Raw genomic sequence first — 25,171 nt, 5'->3', positions numbered from 1 at the left:
ACTGAAACAGAGAATCTTGCACTGGAACATGAAAGTCAGAAAGTCCCATTTTGCATGAAGCTCGCTGTTCTTTGAGACATCAATGCGCAGCCTCTCCTCACCTCTCTCTCTCCTCCTCCATTCCTCCCCAACTTCGTCTTCCCTGCCAAAGAGGTTCGCACGGGAGGTGCTCTTTGTGCCTAGGGCCCTGAGGTGCTGCCTGCCCTGTCCGGGGTGGGGGGTAACAGGACCGAACCGAAGGAAGGAGCGTTAAGCAGATCACAATAAAGGGCAGGGGTATTCCACGTTTTCTTGCATTCAGGAAAGGAAACATTGTAAGTCACTGGCATAGAAATGAGAAGCTGTCTCCAGAAATGTGGTTCTGCTCCCAAATAACCTTTATTTTAAAAGTATGATTGAGAGGGCGTCTGCGTTCCACACTTCCCAATCACATCACTATATATCAAGGCACACGATACATGAATAGTTCAAGAGGAATGCAGAGTAACAGACTCTTGTTTGACAGCAATCAGCAGATACATTTGATTCCAGCAATCTTTAGTACCTGTAAGGCTGAAAACACATCTCAAGATCAAGCAGTCATCAGGGAAGTGGTTCACTTGCTTTCTACTGGGGAGGTATTTCCCCTTCAGTGGTGCTGCCTACTATCTAAAGAGGCACTGAGCTACTACACCTACACAAAGGATAACCGCCCTTTCAATTCAAGGTGAGGTGTAATTCCAGGAGCGATGTGCTTATAAAAATCTAAGAGAGAGTAGAAGAAAAAGAGGCAGACACTTATGTGGTCTGATAGGGCTTAACTGCTCCCTGCAAATGCAACTTTCACACTTCAGCCATGCATTTGTCCAGGGAAGGTTCTGTCACTAAGCACCAACACCACGTTGGTCTTTAAAATCCTCAAAATGTTGGTTTTCTCGTTCATTTTGGTTTGGTTTGGTTTTTCCCTAAATTATGTCCTCCCTTTCTCTCTGGAAAAATCTCACAAAATGAAAAGAGTTACTCGGTCCTAAATTTAGACTCCAGATCTGGCAGACACTTCAGCATCCCTTGTTAGACATCTAAGTATTTTTCTGGCTTTCAACGAATGCATACTGAGGTAGCATTGTTCCACAAATGAGAGAATCTCCTCAGAACTTTAAAGCCACTTCAAGATTTCTATGTGCATATAAACAAATATAATAAATCTTACTACAAATGAACGAATCTGATAGAAAGGTTGCATCTCTAGAGAAATTCTTCCATATTAATATTACAGGAAACAAACACCTACTAATGAGGTGTAAAGTACCTCAAAACTTTCATGTCAAGTAAACAGAAGTGTCATTTTAAATATGAACACTTTCCTGAACTAGGACTTCAGTGGACAGTGTTCTCAGAGACACATGTTCCTCGTTTATTTGTCTTGCCTTACTGCCATGTATTTCAAACCAAATGCTAGCTTTTATCTCATGCTTACAACAGAAAGTAAAGGAAGAGTAAAAGAAAGGAAGAGTTTATATTCTTTAAACAAAAATTCCCAAGATAAGGAATCATGACAACTTGTTGGTTACATGGATATGACTAGTTTAGAGACTGCCACAGATGGAGAAACAGGAAAGAAGGCTGACCATAATTTCACGTGGGACATTAGACTTGTTTTTTCCCTGTTCAATAAATTCTAAAAGTATAAAAAAGTATAAAAGAAGGCTATGCACATATCAGTGGAAGATTTCCTAAATGATACACTGACATTATTATCCAGCGACATCTATCTGAAGTAAATTATTTAAATTTATTAAAAAACAGTCAAGTGCAAGGAGGAAGCTCTCACATTCATCGGAGGGGATAAAGTTGGAGGCCTGCCTTGTAACTTTAAAAGGGACCAGAAGCCACCTCTTCCTGAATGTGAACCCTGGCAAAACACCACTGCGTTAACTTCTGACCTTTGGACAAGGTTTTATGCTCCCATAAGAATTACAAATTTAAGAAAGCATTCAAGAGTTCTGTAGTGGCTGTCGTTTTCATCGTGCTTGTGGCTGGGGTCGGTTTTGCGCACAGCTCTGCACTGCTGGCCCCGAGCAGAAGACGCCTGCCCTGTGCTGGCCGCAGTGTGACTTACTTTCCGAATCGGGAATTGAGCTTGTTAGTGAGGAGCTGGTAGATGTGGTGATGCTCATGGAGGGGCTCATACCGTAACGGGGGTACGCTCCCGTCATGGCTGTGGTATGAGAGATCCACGCTGCAGGGTCAATTGGCCTCACTGGTTCAGCTGCAAAACAACCAGAAAGGGAGAAAAAGACAAATGGAATGAGATTTGCAGTAAACACTAAGACCTAGAGGAAGAAGGAATTTTTTTGGGTTGCACAAGTCCTTGCCATTCTGATAGTACAACTGAGACAGCTGCAGCATGAGGGAGTAAAAAGCATCTTGCCAGCAGTAGCTGGTTTCCGGCAGCAATTACCACACCAGCCTGACAGGATAAAACCACGACACTTCTGTTCCTCTAACGGCGGTAGGAGTGAAATACTTCCCCTTGTGGGAAAGAAGCTACCAGTCCAGTTATAATATTTCAGTATTATTCTATACAGTGAGATAGAGATTCTCATTTTGCTATGACGTGAAGCACTACCAAACGCTTTGCCCCAGCTGACGGGAAGATCGCTCCCTACTTCTAAGGGTCTTGGATCCAAAATAACCACTCAGACAGAAGGTGAATCTTCTGCTGAAGGTGAATCAGAACAGTAACTCTAGAGCTCTCTATTTGCAGAGATGAGGCATCATTGAATTCCCCTCAGCAGCCATAATGAAACTTTTTAGGACTGGAATAGTCTTGCAAAATAAATAGACAGGACATATAAAGAACATTTGAGGAGGCTGGTGTCAGAGATGAATGAAAATTACACTCAGTTAAGGTCTGAAGAGCCACATAGCAAGAAATTTTTAAAGCTGGGAATAAAATTCGATTTTCCCCATAATCTGGATTACTTCTTTTCTTCTGAATTATAGTGGCTGTTGTTCCATTGCCTTAAAACCAGAAATTATGTAAAAGAGGTCTGCCTATGTTTGGTATTTCCTCAAAATATCCCACACATTATTGTAACCAGTTTAGCCTACAACAGATACACCGCTGTCTGCCCCAGATAATAATGGAGGCATCTTCGCTGAAAAAAGGACAAACTTATACAAGCTCTTCTTGTAGCAAATCTGAAATATGTGACCTGTGGGATTTTTCTTTTGATTGTGCTGGTTTTCCTAAGGACTTCACTGAGTGAGCTCCCATGGTCTGCACGAGTCTGGTGCATTGATTTCAATGGACAATGCTATCCTCATCTTCTAAGAAGGACTGGTAAGAAGCTGGTCTCTATGTCATAAGCAGAGCACCCACCAGTAGGAGGCAGCTGTTTGTCACATAAGCACAGATCTTTTATAGCTACTGAAAGGTTTATTAAGCCAGAAGTTCTAAAACTAGATCATTTTCAAGAGGTTTTACGTATATTAAACAATGTTGTTTGCCTCAAACTTTAAAAATACTGTTTAACTTCTTTCTAAGAAGTGCACATGTAACAAAATGAGGCTTTTTAACACTTAAGTATAGTTATCCTCCAAACTTTCTTTCAATTGAAAGGTTAAGATCATGAGGATATACCCGCCAAAAGGTTAAGAGCTTGGTCCAAAGCCATGTGAATCAAAAGAAAAACTCCCATGAATTCAGCGGGCACTGGAGTCTCAGAAAGAGTATCTTAAACCCCTGCCTCCCGAAACAAAAAGCAAACAAACAATACAAGCAAACTTAAAAGTACTGAATTTGCAGGGAAGGGAAATCTGCTAGATGCCCCAATAGCTGAAAATATTCTCGACCTTGAGGGCTCCACAGGAACCCCACAAAGAGCACAAATATGTACTCACCCCTGGGGATGGTGAAGTAACTCCTGGGAGTAGGGTCCCAGCATTTGGCTACTGTTAGGCTGATAGGTCTAGGAAGAAAGAAAACAAGGGTGACTCTTAACTTTCCCTACAGAAGTTGTAACTGGTACTCTTTGGAACAAACTTATTCCTATCTGACAGTTGTCAGGTACATTCTGAGAATGCTTTTGAGACGCTTATTGAAGTATTTTCAGCCTGAACCAGTATCAGGATGTTTTTGGTTTTGCATAGATCATGAGCACTATTGGTGAAATCTATCGAATGATCAGCTCTTGAGATATTAAAACACTGATAGTATAAACAAATAGCGCTACTGAAACCAGGCAACTCCTAGTTTGAGTTGGTGTTGGCTGGTACATTGGAACAAGTCTCACCTTTTCATCATTTACACTGTTCAGAGAAGTTCAGAGTTGAGATCAGCAGTCACACTGGTTGCTTATTGAGATCAAAATGTTGATTTCTCTGAGGTTTGCCCAATACCAATAACTGCATATGAAGGATAAGTAGCAAGAGATTTTTGTAATATGCTCACCCTGGTTTGGAGACTATTTCCCGTAAAACTCGTACTGCATCGTCATTGCTCATGTTCTCAAAATTGACATCATTCACCTGAAATGTTGCAAAAAGCAGAGGTCAGGCTTTGAAACAGGAAAGTTAAAAGACATTTTCATTATTTGTTTCCAAATTTATTTGCCTTGTAACTGTTTCCATTCCTTTGAGCAGCTGCAGAAATGTTGTTTCTCAGAGCACATCAACTATTCAGCAGAGTTCGCAAAGAATTATAGATTTAAGTGATAATAGTCTTTGTGACACGTTTCTCTGAGTATGAATGAATTCTGTTAATTGAGCGCTACGCCCATGGATCTGGTGGGATGACTGAGCTGAGCCACCAATGGACAAGCCAGCAGCACGTATATTTGGACACGGACCAACCTGCAGAAGCATGTCTCCTGGTTCAATTCGGCCATCTGCTGCCACAGCCCCTCCTTTCATAATAGAGCCAATGTATATGCCACCATCACCCCGGTCATTGCTCTGTCCTACAATGCTGATTCCCAGGAAGTTATACTTTTCTATACAGATAGAAAGTGGAGGGTAGGGGGGGAAAAAAGCAAACAAGGTGATTGGAATGATAGCGAAGAGCTAACACCAGGCTACTTCAGTCTTGAAAAATCAGTTCTCTCGACACATCAGCCGGGCCATGTTTGACTTACAATTATCTCAGGTTACCCTATTGGCGTATGTCTGCCTGGCACGTTCAGGGAAAGGCAGCAGGGAAATGCTGCTAAAGACATTTTTTCATACAGGACACTGAAAAGTTACATTCAAAAAATCAGCAAGAGAAATGACATTGAAAAGACATGTCTACACCTGGAAATTAAGCACCCAATCTGCATTAGGCAATGTTTTTTCCACACGTCAGACTGGCAGGAAGAATTTGGTGCTACTGAGAGGTGCTGAATCGGCCGTCCTGCGCATTTCTATCCGGCTAAGCAATGAAACGCATGAGCAGCAGAAATGCAAACCTCCAGTGCCCTTCTACTCTTGCTCCTAACAATGTCTGACCCCTTCCCATTCCTAGAAATAAGAGCAGAACTCCATATCCTGGAGTTCCAGCTCCTTCCCTGGGCTTCTTGGGAAGAATATGGATCTGCTTGTGCCCACGGCTCAGTACTGGACTAGGAATCCAGGCACAGTCAACAGAGTAGCAACTCTCAGCTGCCATTCCCTCTAGTGCAACTGGCATCCTTTCCAATCGAGGAACTTTCTACTGCCTCCAAAGGCTACGGCACCGTGACAAAATACATGTGTATCAGTTGAAATTCATCACAAATAACATCACTTATCCTCTTACCCATGTTGAGTGTGACAGTGATGATATTTAGGGACATGGTAGAATCAGTGATGCTGCTGAACGAAGACGACTGCAAAATACAACAGAAAATTCTCAAGGTTTCAAATGGCTCAGAATAAGACAATAAAAATAACTATTGAGGATTAATTCATTGGGAAGTGATTAATAGCTTTCTGTTTGGAAGGCATCCAGAAACCATTGTGGTCTCCTCAAAATTATCCTTCATTTAGAATCTGTAAGGAAAAAAAATCTGAACACAATCTGCACTTTCTCCAAAGCTGTGTTTACAAAACACAGAGAGCAAGTTTCTACATTGAGATTTCTCAACTGAACTTCACGTTGAATCGTTTCTGCTTCCTGACTACATGACCGACAGGCAGACATTTAAATACTAAAGTGCCCAGCGTAGCGTGAATTATGCCATCCACAGCTCCTCCCGAAAGCGAGGAGTGAACAACACGTGATCCTTCAGGAACTGAGAAGACAGACACTCCCCCCACCACCAAATGAAATACAAATGTGCTTATCAAATATCTTCTAAAACATTACTCCAGTTCTTGTGATAAAATGTATGCATACTCATTCTTTAATCTGTGAAGACTGATATTTGCAGGATACCGAAACAATTACTTCAAGTATGCCATCTGGACGATCCTCATTCTGCTACCATAGGACTAGCACAGAAAAGAGCAAGAGGAAAGATTTGCCATTTCCTATAAACGTAGATTTCTCCTTTCAGCAGAATGCAAGTCTCAGCAATTTATACATCAGATGTCTAACGACACAGACACCCCCTGCCCACGTCAGCCGGTAGCATAATGGAGGTTCTCCTGTAGAGACTGGTCTTGAAAGAAACAACAAGAAATGCGATCACTTAACAGTAAAAGGAGAAAGGGAGAGGAGAAAAAGACTCTTGACTCTAGTGCTGCAGAAGTTCAAATGTTAGCGATTTAGTGCAGGGTAGACTGGAGCCAAAGGGAGCCTTTCCAATGAATTCAACAGGGCACAGATCTGTTCTGAATCCCTTCCTAATTCACATGCTACACTCAAAATCACAGTTCACCTCCTTGGAAAATGATGATGCCAACCTTACCCTGTCAATCTGCCGCATCCTTTGTTTCCTCCTCCTGCGTTTATGCTTCCGTATGAGCCGGGATGAAGTACTTTGCTCAGTGGAGCTACTCAACCTGAGGAAAATTGAGAGCAAATGTCAACTCTGTAAAGCTGAGCCATTTGCATTTCTCTGCACCCTGCCAAAAAAAAAAAAGGCCGATTCCTACAAATGCAGGAGAGAGTAAATCATATAGACACCGTCAGCTAGCTTACAAGGTATTGCTCTCTTTGTTGCTGAACTGCTGCTCAGTCCCCGTGTGTGCTGTATCTTAGCCTCTGCCTAGGAGCACAGAGAAGATACCAGCTAAACTACAGCATGGATTAGAGAGTACAATTTACCAGCTTGCCTTCTTTTGGGAGCAAGACTGAATGCAACCCACATCTCAACAGGCATATAACACCCTGATTTAACCGCCCAAAGGTCAGAGGTAGCCATCTTCCACTACTTTAAAGGTGGTCCTGACTCCAGGCCCATCAAAGAAAAACGCACACTGTAAGAACAGCTGTACACTAAATAATGACTTTAATCTCTGCTCTGAGAGAACAGACAACCTGAAGAATCTCTTAATATTCATTTTTGTGAGTCTTGTCATGGTGCTGTTATTTTCTGCTGCTGCTATCTACCCTGTTAAGAGAAACTTAACATTGGGGCTTGAATTCAATGAAATAAAGTAGCAATTGATAATAGCCACTACCAAATAGTGACAGAGGAATAGTGAATATGATTTACCTTTATATATTCTGTTAACTTTATTTCGTTGTGGGTTTTTTTTTCAGGCTCTTCAAACTTGCAGAACCTAAATGTGCCACATTCTACGTATAAATCCCCAAGATCCCCCTAAGAGTTAGGAATGTTAATCATTCTCATTTTACAGATAGTGGACTGAGACACAGAAAGACAAATGGATTTGCCCAAATTAATTTCAGAAGCCTGGAACAAAGCCTAGATTTCAAAGATACCGGTGTAACAACACAGAGGCATCTGTCCTCTATTTATTATGTTAAGAATGGCAAAAAAATAGAGTAATGCTCCATCATTAACCAAGATTAAAAAAACCCCAACCCTATACAACACAAGTAATTGAACTGGCACTGTCACAAAGAAAACCGTGCCAGTCTCTTTCCCCAGTCTCCATGTCCCTGTCTTCAAAGTTCTAGCCACATGCAGGAATGCCAGAATACCGCAAGCAACACTTGATACTACCAACTTCAAAAAGGAGCTTGCTGTCATGAGATTACAACCCACCACACTGGGAAACCCATCTTGCATAAAGTAGGCGTGTTTTAGGCAAGCATACCGAGCGGAGTATTACAGATGATGGAACTGCTCAGAGGGTATGAATCTCTTGACATTCTCTTTGAGTTCCCAAAACTATTTCAGGCATGTTAACCTCACACACTCCTTTTTTCCCCTCCCAGCAAGGCAAATTAATTTAAGGAGCCAAGAGGTGGCATTTTCAAGAGAGATCAAAAATTTGATAGTTCTCCATCTGTGGAAACAGCTCACAGCACCTGGTTCTCTGAGGCTTTACCTTTTCAACAGGAAAAATAAAGGCGGCTCTCAGATGCAGGGCTCCCAAAACTGGACTTGTTCAACATTCACCACTCTTCTTGAAAGTACTGGCAAAGATTGACACAAAACCCTCCTCTTAACATTTTACTACCAATATTCTCCCCCTTCCTATTTCCCCTCCAATTTCATTCTCCTCCTCTTCTCTCCCAGAACGCCTCATTAGTAGGAGTCAGACAAAACTTTCCAGCACACAACAGTTTAGGAGAAAGGCAAGGCGTGTTGCTCCCATCGCAGTGAACCTGCCTGCTCTTAGAGAAGGGCAGCAAAGAGGCAAAAGACTGGGGGAGCTTTTCTGCATGAACACGAGTCAAGCAACGAGGCACCTTCAAAGGCTACGAGAGAGATCCGAGTGCCCTTCTGCCACTGATGAGAGTATGAATTCAGCACTCTCATCTGCAAGCAAAGCCTCTGCCCACAGCCTCTCTTCCCTGCTGCAGACAGAACACAAGGGTGGGAAAGCCCTGCTCTTTTGCATGATGAGGCAAGACTTTCCGCTAGTTTTGAAGACAGATGAGCTAGTCCATAACAGAAAGGACAAAACCTTAAAATTTTATCTGTTCTTTTGGCTACGATAATCGCACTTCAAAGTCATTCACAGCATCCAGGCAAATGATTTTCCTTGTTTACAGGCATATTTCACCTACTGCCATATCGTATTTTACGGCTTTATCCCGGTGTGCATCACTGAAGGAGTACGCAGTACTTCCTGTCACCGACTTTTTTAGAATGGCATCCTCTATTGGTTACTATGGATACAGAGAATTCATTAAATTCATACATGTAATTTCATTTATTCGGTTTCCCATCACTATGTCCCTGAAAGGGGTAATGCCTCCGGCTAACATTGCCTACTGTAAAAAGCAATTTTAAGTTAGCGGTGTTCATACAGCAGCGAAAGAAAATGGAGAGGAAAAGCTACACTGAAAGCCACAGCTGCCTGCAGCAGGAGATCATGCTGGGAATTCACCCAGTAGCAAAGTTCTTCCTTCACTTACCAGACAACGGGTGTTTTATCTGGATAGCAAGTTATGGAAACGAGGGATAGGAACAGTAGAGTTTCAGCAGACAGTTCACTGAATTTGTCTCCAGCAGTCTCGGCAGTAATCTGGTGCTATTTTGTGGCACTTTACATCCTAAGAAGTAAGCAACTTAAAAGTACCTTCCAATGTATGTCAGCATACTTCCTCTGTCAATGTTTTTCCTGATCACAGACAGCAGGTAAGATCTGCTGACTGCCGAGACTGACTGGCTATGCCAATTTCTTCCTCCTGCTCTAGTGCACATCAATGCGGTGTTGCTCAGAAAAACAAAGAACAATTATTTCCAGCTTTTAGTCTGATTTTCTAAAATTGGACTGGACAAAAATACCTTTTGCCAGCACCGAGTATTGCTAGAAAACAGAATTGTTCTCTGAGTCCGAGTCCTTAAAAGGAATATTTTAATCCACCATCAGGTACAGGACACAAAAATACTTTCATTACTATCTTCAGAGAGATATATCAGGGATGAGTCCAAAAGGATGGACTGGGAAAAAAGAAGAAAAGTCTAAGTACACCGCAGAAAGGCAGAGAGAGCACAGCTGAGGTGATGAAGGTGTGAACAATTAGCTTATGCTAATATCGGCATCTTGTTGCTTCTTCACTTTTGCCCTCCCTACTTACTTGGGCAACTTGGGGGTGCGATTACTTTGGAAAATTCATTCCGTTTCAGTACACGACCAAAAGTTTAGATTCCTCTGTAAGCAGTGAACATTTTGGATTTTTCTTTGAAATTAAACCAGCAAAACCAAATACTGGCAAATCTCTGAACTTCTGTTACCAGATGATAATATGTGAGAAGCGAAGTTCTTCTATTCTGTGGTATTTTTTTCATTCTACTTCGCATTAGACTGGGAGAATGGAAATCAGTTCCTTAGAAAAGCCACAGTTCAGGTTTAGTTCAAGAGGACAGACAATATTTCAGAGAAGTAGCTACTTGAGCTACAACAGCCTCTCGCATCAGTTGCACAAAATTGATGATCAGAATGCACTGCAGAAACATTTTTGTGTGCTTCTACATTGGCTTCTATGTAGCTAAACATTAGAAAACGTTACTTATTGCACTGGAGGAACTGTGAATGGAGAGCTCGCTCAACTCAGTTTTTTCATCCCTCCTTGGGGGGAGCTGGACGATGACCGAAGTTGCCTCAATCAGCCTGTGTGTACGCAGAAGGCGAGACAGCCTGTATCGGCAGGACTCCCACACTGTGTGAAAGCCTATTTGTAAACAGCAGGTTTCACAGCCTCTGCAATTTCTGAAAAAGGAGTCAAGCCTATATCTATTTTCATGTAGCTACAGTACACTTCATCATCTCTTCCTGTAATTTCTTTTAAATCCATAGCCTTAATGTATCCTCGCTGAATCATTCATAAACACTGCATATCTCATATTCTAGGATTATCTGGATGCTAAATAGCAGCTCAAACGTATTCTAATGAGGAGTAATATTTTGATCTCTGAAGTATCCCCAGAAATAAGTTATTATTACAATTTGATGAGCAAAACAAGATTTGAGCTTTTGGAAAAAATAAAGCGCAAAGATGAAAAACACATCTGGAGTCATAACTACCAATTTCCTGCACTAGCTACCGGCCAAAACCCTGACTGCGCTTCTAGCAGAAAGTCTAATAAATCCCATAGAAGATATTTTTAAAAAGAATAATAATAATTTGCCCAATCTACATTCCCTAAAGGAAGGAAAAAAGGGTAACAATTTGTTAAAGAAAGCTTATCCATATAGTCTAAAAAGAACTAATGTTAATTTCTTAAATGAGAAATAAACGTAACCAATTTTTTTGCAGTGAATTATTTTAGTTGCATTGAACTGAGAAGACTAATTGCAAGTTGCTGACAATAATCCTACAGCTACAGATGCCATATCTACTAGACCTTTCTTTGCTTAACAGAAGACAGAAATAAGACTCTTACGGTAAAGTTTACCACGAGCTCCCTACATCGATCTGTACTCAAAATACCACCTACTACCTGCAAATAACACTAACATTCCATTATATCATACTTTGAAAACAAAGGAAATAAATTATTGCACTCACACTACTTGAAGGGTTCTGTACGCTCCTGTAGTATTTGTGAATAAATTAATTCACTGGAACAAAAAAAAATTCTTTCTCTCTAACTAAATGCAACAGAACTTCCTTGGATTGGAAACTAACCACCTCCGCTGCACTGCTCCAAGTTAAAAATAAAATAACCCAATGTCAAACACACACTGTTAGAAAAGCATCCTCAGCCTTACAACCTCTTCACTTCCAAGACAGTAACATCCTTTTCATCTGACTCCTTCTCTCAGTGACCTCCTCCACGTACAGTCTCCTTTACAACGTAGGTTCTGACAGCAGAGTTCATCAGCCATTATTAAACAAACTTACCCCCTTCAACCTCTTTTTCCCCAGGCCGCTGTCTCCAGCAGATCTGGAGCATGCTCGATTTTCTAGTTGGCTGTATTTGCCTCTAAAGAAAACTTCTCCCTGCCAGCACAATGTCTCATCTGCTTGAGAACATCATCACCGTAACACAACAGCATACCTTGGAGCATTCCATTTAGTTGTTCTTCCTGACTAGCTGGCCTGGCAGCTATTCTGCGTGCCAAAAGCTTCTGCCCTAGCCTAGAAAGGAAAAGGCCTGCACAGCAGCTTCGAAGAGTCTCTTTCTTCTCAGGTCAGACGCAGGAAGCTTTACTTTATTAATATAGAAAGATTTAGCTGGGTTCAGTATAATGTGCTTCAGTGGCCACCCTGACTGTGCTAATCCTGCCCTACTGCATATCTGGCTGCCATGGAAATGATTAATTTATTTACAAGAAACAAAATCAGCTGCGGGGTTGTTGTTGTTTTTGTGGGCTTCATTTTTTAGGGAGGGAAGGAGGGTTAGAAGCCCTGAAGGCTCCAGGAAGGCTTAGAGTATGTTCAGGTTAACTACGGATCTTGCCAACCCTTCATGCACATGAATATCCAGGTGAAGTACAAAGCATCCAGAAGGCTAATTTTCTGTATCTTCGGGTGTTGGCAACTTCACTGTAACTGCAAAATAAGTTCTTGAAACTAATGCAGGACCAAATCTTACATGTTCATTTAGTTACCCTTTCAACCCTTTGGAAACACCCAGCCTTTAAACAGAATTTGAAGAAACTGCTGTTCTTCAACAGGTTTTTAAGCTATGACTAACTGCAAGACCAAGTACATCCACTGAGTTTAATAAGCTAATAAACTGTTTGTAAACATAGCAAATATTAAAGTATCTCCAGGACTAGTTGTTCTTTGCTGTTTCCATTCTACCTAGAATTTAAAAATATCACATTGCACCTTATTTGTTTTAGCGACAGATCTCTATGAACCACCAGAGATCTGTAATCTTGTTGTTCTCTGACAATTAATAGAAACCTGTAATGGGTTTTCATAGCTCATTTGGATGAACAACAGCTCTAGAGACAGCATTCAGAGAATGCCGCCACTGCAGCCAGGAAAGAGAAGGATATTAGTTTTGATTGATTTTACATTTTTAAAAATAGGTATTTTGAATCCGAGAAATGTATTGGTTTATAAACCTTTTATGGAACAACGAAAATATCTCTAGAGATTAACAAGCATGTCTTGAAATGGAAAGCTTTTTTGCAAAAAGCAAGGAATAATTCACATTCTGTCTGCACAAAAAGAAAAAAATAATTAAGAAGTCATAAATATATGGCATCACAGCCTGCCTTTGCAATACCATTAACTTTGATGAATTCCTGTACTGCTCATAGGTCTCAGACTATGCAATTACATAGGAATTCCTTTACAATTCAGCTTAGTGAAACACATACTTATTAGGAATCTATGCTCAAGCTATTTTGTTACAATATTCACACCATTACCTTATAAACAGGCAGACAGTTGCACATTGCTTTGATCATACTTGCTATTAAAAGGAAAGAAGAACAACAGAATTTTTCTCTTAATTGGAATAGTGGCTACAGGCAGCTTGGAGAGCAACCCCAATAGCTTAGCTTGTTTCTCAGAGCAGTGATTATATACAACATGATGTTACTGAAGAATTCTGAGCGCTCAAATCATAGGTAGCAGAAAAAAATAGAAGGACGGACAATTAAAAAAAAAAAGGGGGGGGGGGGGGGGGGAAGAGAAGATATAAACCTTCTCATCTTGCCAGTCAGCATGTTTCAGGAAAGCCCAGAAATACAGTCAAGTGGCTGGGAAACAGCTGCAAACAGTATTTAACAGCTCAGGCGCTATGCCAGTGCCCTACCTGCTTGTGTTGTCATCATCATCAGAGTCAATGAAGCTGCTGGATTCCAGCTCACTACTCATCATGGTAGAAGAGCTGTCATAACCAGGAGGGTGCTCACGGTGTCTGTCCAGTTTCGGATGGCCATTGATCCGAGGGACTGTAAAAACAAAATATACAGAGTATTACTAGGCAAAGAGGAAGAGCAAGGAAGAAGTGCCACTGTGAGTAGCACCACATTCACACTGACAGCTGCAGACAACGCTGCAGGAGGATCCTTATGCTGAAACCAAGCTCTTTGCAGAACCTGATTTCATTCAACAGCTGGAACACCTACCGCCCTGGCTGGCCGACCTGCCTACCTACCTTTTTCCTAACTTTTTCATGTCTATGGCTCAGTTCATGGGCAAGCCATAAATGGATCGAGGCAGAAGTAGCAGGCATGAGCAAGTACTATAATGGTATTAGAACATCAGCTAGAATGGCCATGAGAAGTTGATGTCAATAGGAAGGTACATATCTCGAAAAAGCAGCAGACAACACAATTTAAATTTGGTACGGATAGGCCTAGCAGCACACAAAAACATTAAACAACGTTCCTTGATGAGTTCTATTGATATCTCACCCATAAACCCACCCTTCCCTTGATCTGTGCTACGTGATCCTACCCCCATACCTACACCATCCTGTCTGGGCAGTACAGCTGTATCAAAGTCACATTGTCTTGACCATTCCACACGCATAAGATGCTTCAGAACAATTTCTTACTAATCCCTGGCTGTGCGAATGTTGTCAGACACACAAACATTCCTGTAGATAATCCCCTCAGTAAGAATGCCATTTACTTGAAGGCAGTTGTAATTCATCTTTTCCTAGAGATATTTTATGGACTTCCCTCTGCAAAGGAAACTCTTCTGCCTGCTTCCTTTCAGGGACCTCTCATTAGAAGACCCGTAATCTGTAAGTGCTCTGTTTTCCCAAGAATGCTCCTTTCCCTGAAACAAGAAAGGCTCAGCTTGATAAGGCACCTGGTCAAGAAATAAACATAACAGGCTTCAAACACAGACCGATATTTTAAAACACACTCTCCAAACTCACAACTCCCTCCCAGGTCCAGGGGATCTGCTCTTCAATTATGGAACAGAAAACTTTCATAAAGGAGGAATGTCTGCAGTAGGAATTACACATGATGATGTGCAACTGTACACATTGAAAGTCAATCGACAGTTCTTTCTATTACAGTAACGTGGTTTGAAAAACCAAGAGCCACCCTAAATACCTGGCTGTGAAGTCCACCGTGGCAAGCCTTCACTCCTCTGTTTCAAATTGCTCAGCAGTGAAATACAAAAACTGATCAGTTTTCTTCCTGCCTGAGGAATGTGGGCCTAATTATTTATGTCCATAAAGGGTTTTAAGAGATTCAATAAAAGGTAATAGACATATATAAGATTTCATCTCCATTTTTTATACATATATCTAAACCATTCATTTCTGCAAAGTGAAATAATTGAAGCGTAATGCTGCAACAAATTCTCCTGCTATGTCACTTCCTTATCCTGGCTGATCACCCAGCTTCTAGACACATCCACAGGCAGACAAAGTGGCTGTGAAAACACTTAAGCCAGCTACCCAAGAAGACCAAATCTTCCTTCAAGTCACAGAGCAAAACCAAAGCTCCATCCCTCCCGCAACAGCACTGAGCTTTGGTCTGAAGAGAAGCTGAACAGCAGCATCCCTTCATCAACCTTTTCAGAACTGATACTTGTTTTTCATTTTGCCATCTGCTGAGATGATACCATTTATTCAAGCCTTGAATCCTCTTCTGAAACTAGCACATATTAGTAATGATGAGTCAGGGACCGGCTGCTGTCCTCTAGGAACTGCCTCAAAGTCAAAGGCCGTGCGGTGTTAAACAAACTGAAGCTTACCAGGTTCCAATTTCAGGCTCTGCCTCCAGAGCTCCTTATTCCTCGCGTTCCCATGCCTCGCTTCCCCACGTGTAACATGGGGACGCAACAGCATTTGCCAGAACTTTTTGGACTGCACATTCTACAGCGCAGAAAGCCTCTCCTCCCGTAATTTGGTCATCACAACTACCACAATGTGCTCCCAGTACCGGGTGGTAACACTAGATCTCAATGAAAACCAATTAATCAGCTTGTCAACAGCAACTCGAGACTTCAGAATCACAACTCTTCATAGACACAGTGGGAAGAAAGCATTTAAAAGCCTGAAGTTTCAGTTCTGTCTGAATAAATGAGTGTTCATCGGTTTCCTCAAACTCTACAATCTAATCTAAACTGGAAACTCACTATTAATGTGCTTCTTTTGGTACCACAGATGACTAGCTGAAAATAAAGTACCTTCAGGAATCCCACGTCCGCACTCGAATAGTCTCCTAGCTCTGCCTTTAAACTAACATCTAAAGAGCAACCAATTATGCCTGCATATGCCAGATGTATACACATAAAAAGAAACACAGAGGCTGGCCAAATTTTACTCCTTCTAAGCTGGCACTAACAGCTTAGAGGGAGTATCTCATCCAGACAGCACAGAAACCAATACAGCTGCTTGTGGCATCGCTAGTGAGGAGGTCAAGACTATATTGCATTGCTGCTGCTCATCGGGAACAGGCAACTTGGACCACTGAGAGCCAAGGTCAAGTAATCCATTCTACAGAGTCCCTGAATGTTCACCCCAGCTACTCATCCAGGCTTTAAAAAAAGAAATTCTTTCAAAGATGCTTTCATCCATACGAAAAACAGGGAAAAAAAGGAGAAGGGAAAAGACATCCAGATTCTAAGGCTGAGAAACACCACTTTTCAGCAAATTAATAGGCTTTAGACAGTCAGAGTTCTCTCTTTTAAGACGAAGGAGAACGTCACAGACATGAACAATTAAAATGCCTCCTTTTCTTGTGTTACAAATTCATTTTTTAATTCTTTATATAGCGGAGCCTAGAGTTCAAAATATTTCACTGGATCTGGAAACCTGGATGGTAATCCAGCAGCGGACCAATGCAACTCAATCTCTTCAGCCTCAGCTTAAGTATAAAACCAAGCCCAGCCACCTTGTCCATTTATCCTTTGCTTCTACACAGTGAAACATCAGGAACTGTGGAGCGAATTAAAGCCTCTTATTCCAACAGATTGCATAACCCAAATATGCATTCATTGGAACCAGTACTGGAACAGCTAATAATTGACATTGGCACCGCTACCTAGCGGCCAGATCACTTTCAGGGAAGTAAAGCATTCCATACTCTGACCTCCTTCTCTCCCTTCTAAACACATTTCACCTTTAAGCCTAACTTCAGGAGCAATTCTTGGCTTGCAAGAATATCACCACCAACAAATCAGTATGCTGGACTACCAGAACGCATGCAACACTATCACCCTTACAAGCTCCGCACAGTTTTCCTGAAGAGGGAATGACACCCAGGAAAAGGTGGTGACATACGTACAGTGGCTTGTGGTAAGGTGTTCGTGATTCTGAGTCATGAGGGACAGAGACTCTCACCAAATGCAAATCCAACACCGTCCCAAGGAACTTTGAGTTGGCTGCTGATTACTCAAGTCTTGCTCCCACTGACGTTTCCCTTCCGACTTCGATAGGAAGTGACAGCAAACCCTAGAAATGTACTGGCTGGCACACAACTGACAACAAATCTATCATCTTTGCCCCTTCTGAGTTTTAAATTTCTATTTTTCATAGAGGAGCAGTATATAAGCTAGAACAGATGGAAGTCAAAACATCAGCCATGGAGAAAACTGACTTACGTTTCTCCACTCGAAAAATCCCTTCTTTTTTATTACCGTGCTTGTTTCTCCTGCGTTCCCCTGCTATTCATCACTTGCAACTTATAAAAGTAATCACATCAATGCTGGGTGATAATGTTGATTTCATTTGGAGAAGCTGACATTGAACAGAGCCCTGATATGAAAAACAAGCCCCTGTCAGCAGCAGCTTTCCCAGCTCTGATGGGGTGGGTGGCAGACTACAGAAAACAATGACCTGGATTTTATCCACATTTAACTGGTATAAATAGGAAGCAAATTTGGGCAGCATGTTTCTCTCATCAGAGATACTTTATTTACATTTGGCTTTGATTATTATTAAGGATACAGCCCAGAAAGAAAGTTGCCAGCATGATTTTGTAATCTTTCTCTGCAAAACTAGTCTGTTTATGCAGCTGGGGAAGGAGGGAGGGCGCCTCTGGTCATCAATAGGTGGGTTGTCTCAAGTGCCCACTAGAAATCACCAGTCCTGTCTCTCCCATCGCGGGTCATGGTTATTAGACCGTGCAGAGTCTTCATTTCATTCCAAGTGGGTGGTCTAAAAGCTTTCACTCTTGTGGACCTTTTCCACTCTCAAACTCCATCCTGCATTCACTTCTCTGCTGGGAATTCTGGATGTCATCAACTGGGGAGCATTAAAGGTAGATAGCTGCAGATTGCCGTCTCCAAGCTCTCAACCAGACCGTGCACAGCTGGCAATGAGGATTGCTATGAAGCCAGGACATGTTTCAGCGTCACATCTCATCCATTGTGCATTACTTATTCAGAAAAATTTTGTCCTTAAAAACATTATGAGCAGATTGCTATTTTATTGAATTTGCAATTCAGAGTCATTTGCCTCACACTTTCAATAGATCAAACTCTGTAACTCAGCTGATTTGTTTTTCATGTCTCTGACCACTGGACACCACGATCAGCAGTTGCCTGTTGTTTCACTGCTAGTAAGAAACTTCCCAACACCAAATCTGAATTTGCTTCCTGCTAGCATCCTAAAAGACCGCTCTCATGATGTCTCTAAGCAAGCCTCCTTCAAAATTTAACTTTATATTTACGGCACTAAAGAATAAAGCAATTCAGCTGTCACCCAGCTCTAACTGGGCTCAAATACAAGCTTTCTGACTCTACTGCACTGTTCTCATCAGCATTTTTTATAAGAAATGCTCTTCCTCTCCTGCTTGGCCTAAGATATACGAAGGATTACAGCACAGCAGGCACATACAACACACCGTGATTATTTTGCAGTCTACACAATTATTGACAGGAGCTGAAACCTTTTGGCTTCCCAGAACATCCTACAGTTTAAATTTCCCCCGTGTACGTTTGCTGTTGTTTCAGAGACTATGAACTTGAAGCTAGGACTTGTGTTCCTATCGGATGGAACAGGACTGCTAATCCCATGTCTAATACTGAGTCTCAAACAGCTTCCTCATTCATTATCAGGTGAATAATTTATCCCACACATAAACTTGATCAGTTCACAACCATTATGAAGAATTAATAGCCCACATCAATGCTCTATGCTCTTGAGTTCTCAGGGGGGAATTTTCACACACAGGACAACTTTAAGACCAGACAGAATTCTTAACCAGCTGAAGGCTGCCACAAACAGCCTTTTTGCACAGCCTTTTGCTGTGCAAAACCACGCCATCGGAGTGTTTTCTTTAGCACCCCACCTTTCAGTGAAGCAGCAGTACCTCTGTGATACCTCTGTTACACTGAGGGGTCACCTGCATTTGGCAGTGAAAACACTGAACTTTCACTCACTTGCTTGTCAACTAAAGTAACAGAAAAAGTTTAAGATAAGTGATGCTTAGTGTTTACTAAGGATTTTCCAGCATCAAGAGAACAATCAGGAATACAGAGGAAGCCAAGGCATGGAAGTGGCATCCATAGGTATCTTCCCCTCAGCCTGCACATTTTCTGTGTTAACTAAAGAATAAAGAAATTGCAGTTCGATACAATGCCATGGCCTGTGTATGAGGTATGTCTGAATGACTGACCGTCCCTGAAGGGATGCACTATTAACTCTGAGGACTCATGTGGCTGGAACGCTGCAAACTGTGCTGTAAAATTCACTCGAGAGTCTACAGTACCAACAACAGTCGTGAGGGCCTCAGGCAACGGAGATGCCAGGTTCCATTTCTGTGCAAAGGTAACAGAGCCTGTGCCCAAGAAATCAAAGGCTGCAGCGCTGACTCTGTCCATCGATCCCAAGGAACACTCAAGAGCAATGGGTCCAACATAGCAGGATCCAAATTCAAGAGACTGGGGAGCATCCAGATGAGGATTTTATCAACGCTGCAATACATTACTATGGACATAAAATCCCCAAACCCAATAATAACCACCCAAACTTTCACATACCCTTTAGATTCAGTGTGCATTATCTCATTTTTATACCGAGTACCTCAGTTTCCCTGCACAAAATAAGGGCACTGACTGCTTAGAAACTTCAGTTGAAATGAACGTTAATACCTACAGCGATACATGCAGGGCTGTGCTTCTGGATAGCATCTGACTGGTTCCAATGGCCTCAGCAGGTGGTGACACCACTTGTGACAATATCTCCTACTGGGAGTGGGTCTCAGAGGGGAACGCTGCTGTGAGCGGAGCTCCTGTTGCCTCTCCTGCTGTGGCTGGCTCCTACCAAAACACTTCCAAAACGTGGGAGTGACCATTTCCCTGCCCACGCTGTGCCCACTTAAGGAAATCCCCAGCGTGCACTGTGACTATCACTCTGTCCAAGTCCAACAAACACATCCAGAGGTACACGGAGCTTCCCACAAGTAGTTATTTTTCACGCACAATGTGGGACAAAAAAAGAGCCAGTTCAGGGCTCCTGCTGGGACACTGGAAAATTCCATTCCTGAAGACTCAAAGATTATGAAAAATATATGTATTTTTGCATGCTCTTCCTCCATGATATAATCCCAAGGAAGCCTGTGCCCAAGAGGCAGCGCATCTCGTAAGCAGGGTATCTTGAAGGACTGGGGAAATAGAACAAAAATCATTTGCATTGACTCTGCCATTTGCCACTCTGCCACTTCCACAACACACTTTGTAATCACATCTGCAGGATACAAGTCACTCTTTTTCACGGATCAGATCTGAAAACCCAAGTCCTTTTATAGCCACATTTTTAATGGGATCCTGTAATATGACATAGCTTGCTTTATCCCAGTAAACCACACATAAACAGACCTTTGTAATTGCATAATTACTTTTTAGAATACAGCCAGGCTACTAGAGATTATACTGATTTGGGGCTTCTTTTAAATTATCTCTTACTTTAATGTATTACAGAACCGTATCTCAGATCTAAATACATGATTTTCCAGTCTCTCATAAAATTTCTCTTTTTTGGAGATAGAGGTGAAGGAATTTTTCACCCAAGGATAAAAAAAACCCAAACATATATATGTGTTTCTAATCATTAAATTCCATATACTTTTGCTAGTGTCTTTACCAAGAGCAAAATATTTCTCAGCTTTAACCTGACGTAAATGCCGAAGATGGAGCAACTCCACTTGTTCCAGAGAAAGCCTAAGGCAGACGGGTTGTTCTGTCAGGACACAAACCACCTAAAGCAGCAACACTGTAGAAGTTCACATGGCCTAAAATATGGGCATCATCATTAAAAATGGTAACGTGGACAAGTTTCACAAAATCAGTCGAAGTTCGGCACGTGGCAAGCTACAGCCACGCTACAGAACAAAACGTTGGGTCTCATATGCGTTTGTGCTCCTGTCGAGCCGAGGTTCACTGAGACTTGCGTTTTAAGGCCTTCACTTAGAATCAGGGATGGCCCATGCCTTGGTATCGAGCAGAGGTTTCTGTTCATTCTGGTGAAATCTATGCTTGACGTACAACTGACAGAACTTTGTTTGATGTACCTCAGGTACTCTCTCAAACCCCGTGCCCTGGCATTACTAGTGCGTACTTCAATATTGCAGCACAGAAGCAGTGTTTGTTCAATTATTAACTTCTTACTGAAGGACAAAAACTTCAGAAACTGCGAACATTTGCAGCTTCTGTGCAATTTAATAAGGATTGCAATAGCTCAGCTGCTCGCACGGTTCAGCCATTCAAACATTTCAGAAACAGTTTCGCGTTCTTTGACTGGGTCTTCAGGACAAACACAAAACAAATACAATATGGCATTAATTTAGTAAGATAGGACATTTAAAAAGACGATCCTTCCAAGCAATATTACAACTGTGTCATAAACCTTTTTCAACTCCTCATTTCCCTGAGTTTTTCATTAGCCCTTCTTGCCAGTTGTTCCTCGCAAGCCTAAGGAACTAGGACAAACGCAAGACGACAATACTTTGTGTAAATTAGTGTTTGCTTTTAGTGTCATTAACAGCAGCGAGGTTTAATATTACAATGGCCTCAGCATTCTCGTGCGGTATTACCACAGATGCTGTGTTACCGCAGATGCTAAATTAGTACCTCAAATGCTAAATTGAAAACAGATTTACCATATTTGTTCAAGATTTTGACCTGAGCCCTTCAAAAAGTCAATGTCCTCTAACATCATCCCGGTCGGTTTCCTCATCCGACTCGGAGGCTGGCCCCCTGTTACGGATTACTTGGGTATGAACGCATCAGTGTTCTTTAACAAGTCTCCATGAACTTTTAATGCTTCATAGGCAATAGCATTTCGAAAGCGTACCTTCGCTCCTGGAAAAGCTCACCGTCCCTCTGTCGAAGGAATCTTCTCTCCCCCCGCCCACGGTCGCCTTCAGCCACGCAGGGACCCCTCCGATCCCTCCCCGCACCAGCACACCTTCCCCCGCCGCCGGGCGGGCTCGGCCCGGGCAGCAAGCGCCGCCGGCCCCCTCCCGCCAGGCGACCCTGCCGGCCCCGCTCCCCGCCCGCCCGCCGCCCAGCCCCCGCCCCCGGCCGGCACCTGAGGCGCCGCCGCCCCGCCGCGGGCCGGGCCAACGGGCAGCGCCTCGCCGGGACCCCGGCGGCGGCTCCGGGACCCCCTCGTTCCCCCCCGCCCGGGGCCGGGCCGCTCCCCGGGAGGCGGCTCCTGCCAGCGGCCTCAGGCGCCGCCAGCCCGCGCAAACGGAGGCCGCGGCGGCCGGAGGAGGCCGCGGGGATGGCGGCTGCGGGCCCCCGCCTTACCTCAGCGGCACCGGCCGCGGAGTCCCGCCGCCGGCGGGGCAAACCGCTCACAGAAGCAATTTGCTTCTGGAAGGAATGCCTTCGGCGGTGGGCACCGCACCTACGCTTAGAGCCGCTTGGGACGAATCACTCCAGGGGCAGCAAGGCTGTCCTTAATAAACAAAATCATAAGGACAGCCCTACTGCCACGGGATCTGGAGTTGCGGAGTAGCGTGTTTCCAGTATGCAAAGGAAACACAAAGCTTTAGGGTTGTCTTGTTAGAAGTTATTCAGAAAGAAGAAGCAAACAAAAACTTTGTCCCTTCCCATCCCCGTCTTCTAACGAGGAAGGACGACGAATTTCTCACGTATAAAGCACAGCCAGGGAAATGAGATTACAGCAGCAGGCATCACACACCGCTTGGAAGACAAGACACAGATTTATACGGTATTTTACGTGGTCCTTGGATTCTTCACAAGCATCGGGTACGAAGAAAGTGAAAGGCACGGAGAAGCTGAGACGGATGAACGGAGGCAGTAACGTCCACGCTTCGCCTGCCTGCCGTGACTCAACCTGACGTGCGGTTCTGCTGCCTGCAGCACGGCTGCACCTGGACGCTGCCCTCAGATCCGAACACCGCATCAGCGCCAGCGTGTTGGCACCTTTAAGCCCATTCAAACAGCCAAGCAACAGCCAAAACACCGCTAACGCAGAGTTGCAGGAGGAAACGGAGAAGGACCGCGCGGCTGTGCCTTCTGAACCGCGGTGTCAGTTTTTGTTCTTTTCTGCAGGTCCCATCCAGGCAACCGAAGTCGGTCCCACGACAGAGACGCACAGGGAAGACCCCAACAAAGGAAAAACCCATATCCAAATGCAGTTTATCTCCCTTTTCCTCTTTAACTCTTAACTTTTCTGTCGTGACTTATTTTATCTAATATAGACTATTATTATAATAATAAAATATATTTATGATACAATATATTTTTAAAGGTTTCTGATTAGCAATGTGTTGGCCTACCTGCCTAAATTAAAACTTCAATTTATGTCTCTTCTCATGTCATTCAGTATAAACCAAAAAGGGAAGGGAACTGTTCTTTGAGCACTTGAAAAGGTTCACTTCATTGTTTCCCTAAAAGCCAGTGCACAGCTGGATTCAGCTGGAACTGGAATGGGTGAACAGATGTGAGGTAAAGAAAAGGGCTTTTAGTCTCATTGTGCGGATTTGAAGAGGCACCGATAGTTGAGATCAACCTCCGTATTTCTAGATATTCCAACTAAAACACCCCTGGTTTATATACCAGGTCAGAAGAACTCACTACACTAATAATGCCTCCTGTTTACATTTTTTCCCTTTCCTTTTTCCAGCTATATCCTCTCTGTTAAATTTTAAACAGAAAAAATGGGTTCAACTTCACATTTCCCATTTGAACCAGATCTTCTTTATAGAAAAGCTCCTACCCACTGCTCCAATAGGTAACAGCAGCTTTACCAGTATGCAAATACGCTTCAATTTTAACGATGTTTTATACCTCCCAAACAGCACCAGGTAGCCTTGAATTCACAGGATAGGTTTCCTGTGTAATTAAGGTGTGCATTTAAATCCATAAAGCTTTTGTAATCTCTCTACCCAATTAAAATTCCCTTTTCTCAGTTTTTCTAATTTAGCCAACATTGTTTGGGGGGTGGGGGCCGGGAACTATTACTATAATTGAGTGAGCACTTTCACAAACCATGATTATAAGGGTTTTATTCCTAAAACACTCCCAGGTATCCAAGTCCTTAGTCTAAACAAGAATCATCCTCTGCTCTGGTTCAATGCCCGTCCCCTAATAACCAGGGGCTTTCTGCCCCGTTGACCCCCTGCTCCCGTTTCTTCATTAGAGGATGACAGAGTTCATGGAGACTGTCTGACAAAAGCCTTTCAATGTCTCACAGAGATTAAAATAAAGCATAGCCTAGGAGGCTAAAATATGTCCTCCTTGACTTTTATCAACAGCAGAGTAGGCCCTGCCTGAGGGACAAAAGCACATCAAAGCACTCAATCAAATAAGCCTTGAAAGCGGGAAAGAGTAGCGCAGCATCTGCTCAGGAAGCTGGGAAGAGGGTTCCGTGACACTGCCGAGAACCAAGGCGAGAATGGCTCAGGAAGAAGTCATAGCCAAGCTCCCAGTTAAGAGAAAAACCAACAGAGCTTCCAATCCCCACCAAAGCAGCAAGTCTTTCCCCATTATTAACAGGAAAGATGCTACCACTTTTTCAACGAAGGCCTGCAACCCCACCTGTGCAGCTCACTGTTGCATGCAGGGCTCAGCGTCTCTGCTGCATAGGTAGGGAAGAATGACGGCGATTCCACTCCCCACTCCTGCTTCATGCTTGTCCCCATCTGCGTGCTATATCCCTATACCTTGACTTGCCTTTGAAGATCTCTGGAACCCTTAAACCCTTAATCGTCCCGCAGCGCTACCAGAGAAATGCTCCCAGACATTGCCATGGGCCAGATTACAACCAGTAACGAAGGTCCTGCTCCCACAGGCACA

General features: G+C 43.0%; 1 protein-coding gene across 2 annotated transcripts in view; it reads right to left on the bottom strand.

Moving 5' to 3' along the window:
* Positions 1 to 25,171, bottom strand: part of DVL1 (dishevelled segment polarity protein 1) — a 102,537-nt gene that overhangs the window by 10,273 nt on the left and 67,093 nt on the right. Inside the window, exons 5-11 of one of the 2 annotated variants that reach the window (XM_082328916.1) lie at positions 13,746 to 13,884; positions 6,852 to 6,945; positions 5,759 to 5,828; positions 4,837 to 4,976; positions 4,436 to 4,512; positions 3,886 to 3,953; positions 2,099 to 2,248 (exon numbers count right to left, since the gene is read on the bottom strand). In XM_082328916.1, coding sequence (XP_082185042.1) covers positions 2,099 to 2,248; positions 3,886 to 3,953; positions 4,436 to 4,512; positions 4,837 to 4,976; positions 5,759 to 5,828; positions 6,852 to 6,945; positions 13,746 to 13,884 — 738 coding nt within the window. The remainder of the gene's footprint in view (positions 1 to 2,098; positions 2,249 to 3,885; positions 3,954 to 4,435; positions 4,513 to 4,836; positions 4,977 to 5,758; positions 5,829 to 6,851; positions 6,946 to 13,745; positions 13,885 to 25,171) is intronic. The other variant, XM_082328917.1, reaches the window with a different exon arrangement.

Source organism: Platalea leucorodia (assembly GCF_965183815.1).
Source record: "Platalea leucorodia genome assembly, chromosome: 17".
In the NCBI taxonomy this organism is placed as follows: Eukaryota; Metazoa; Chordata; class Aves; order Pelecaniformes; family Threskiornithidae; genus Platalea; species Platalea leucorodia.
Note: the sequence above shows the minus strand (reverse complement) of the source record. Positions and strands in the feature narration are given on the sequence as shown.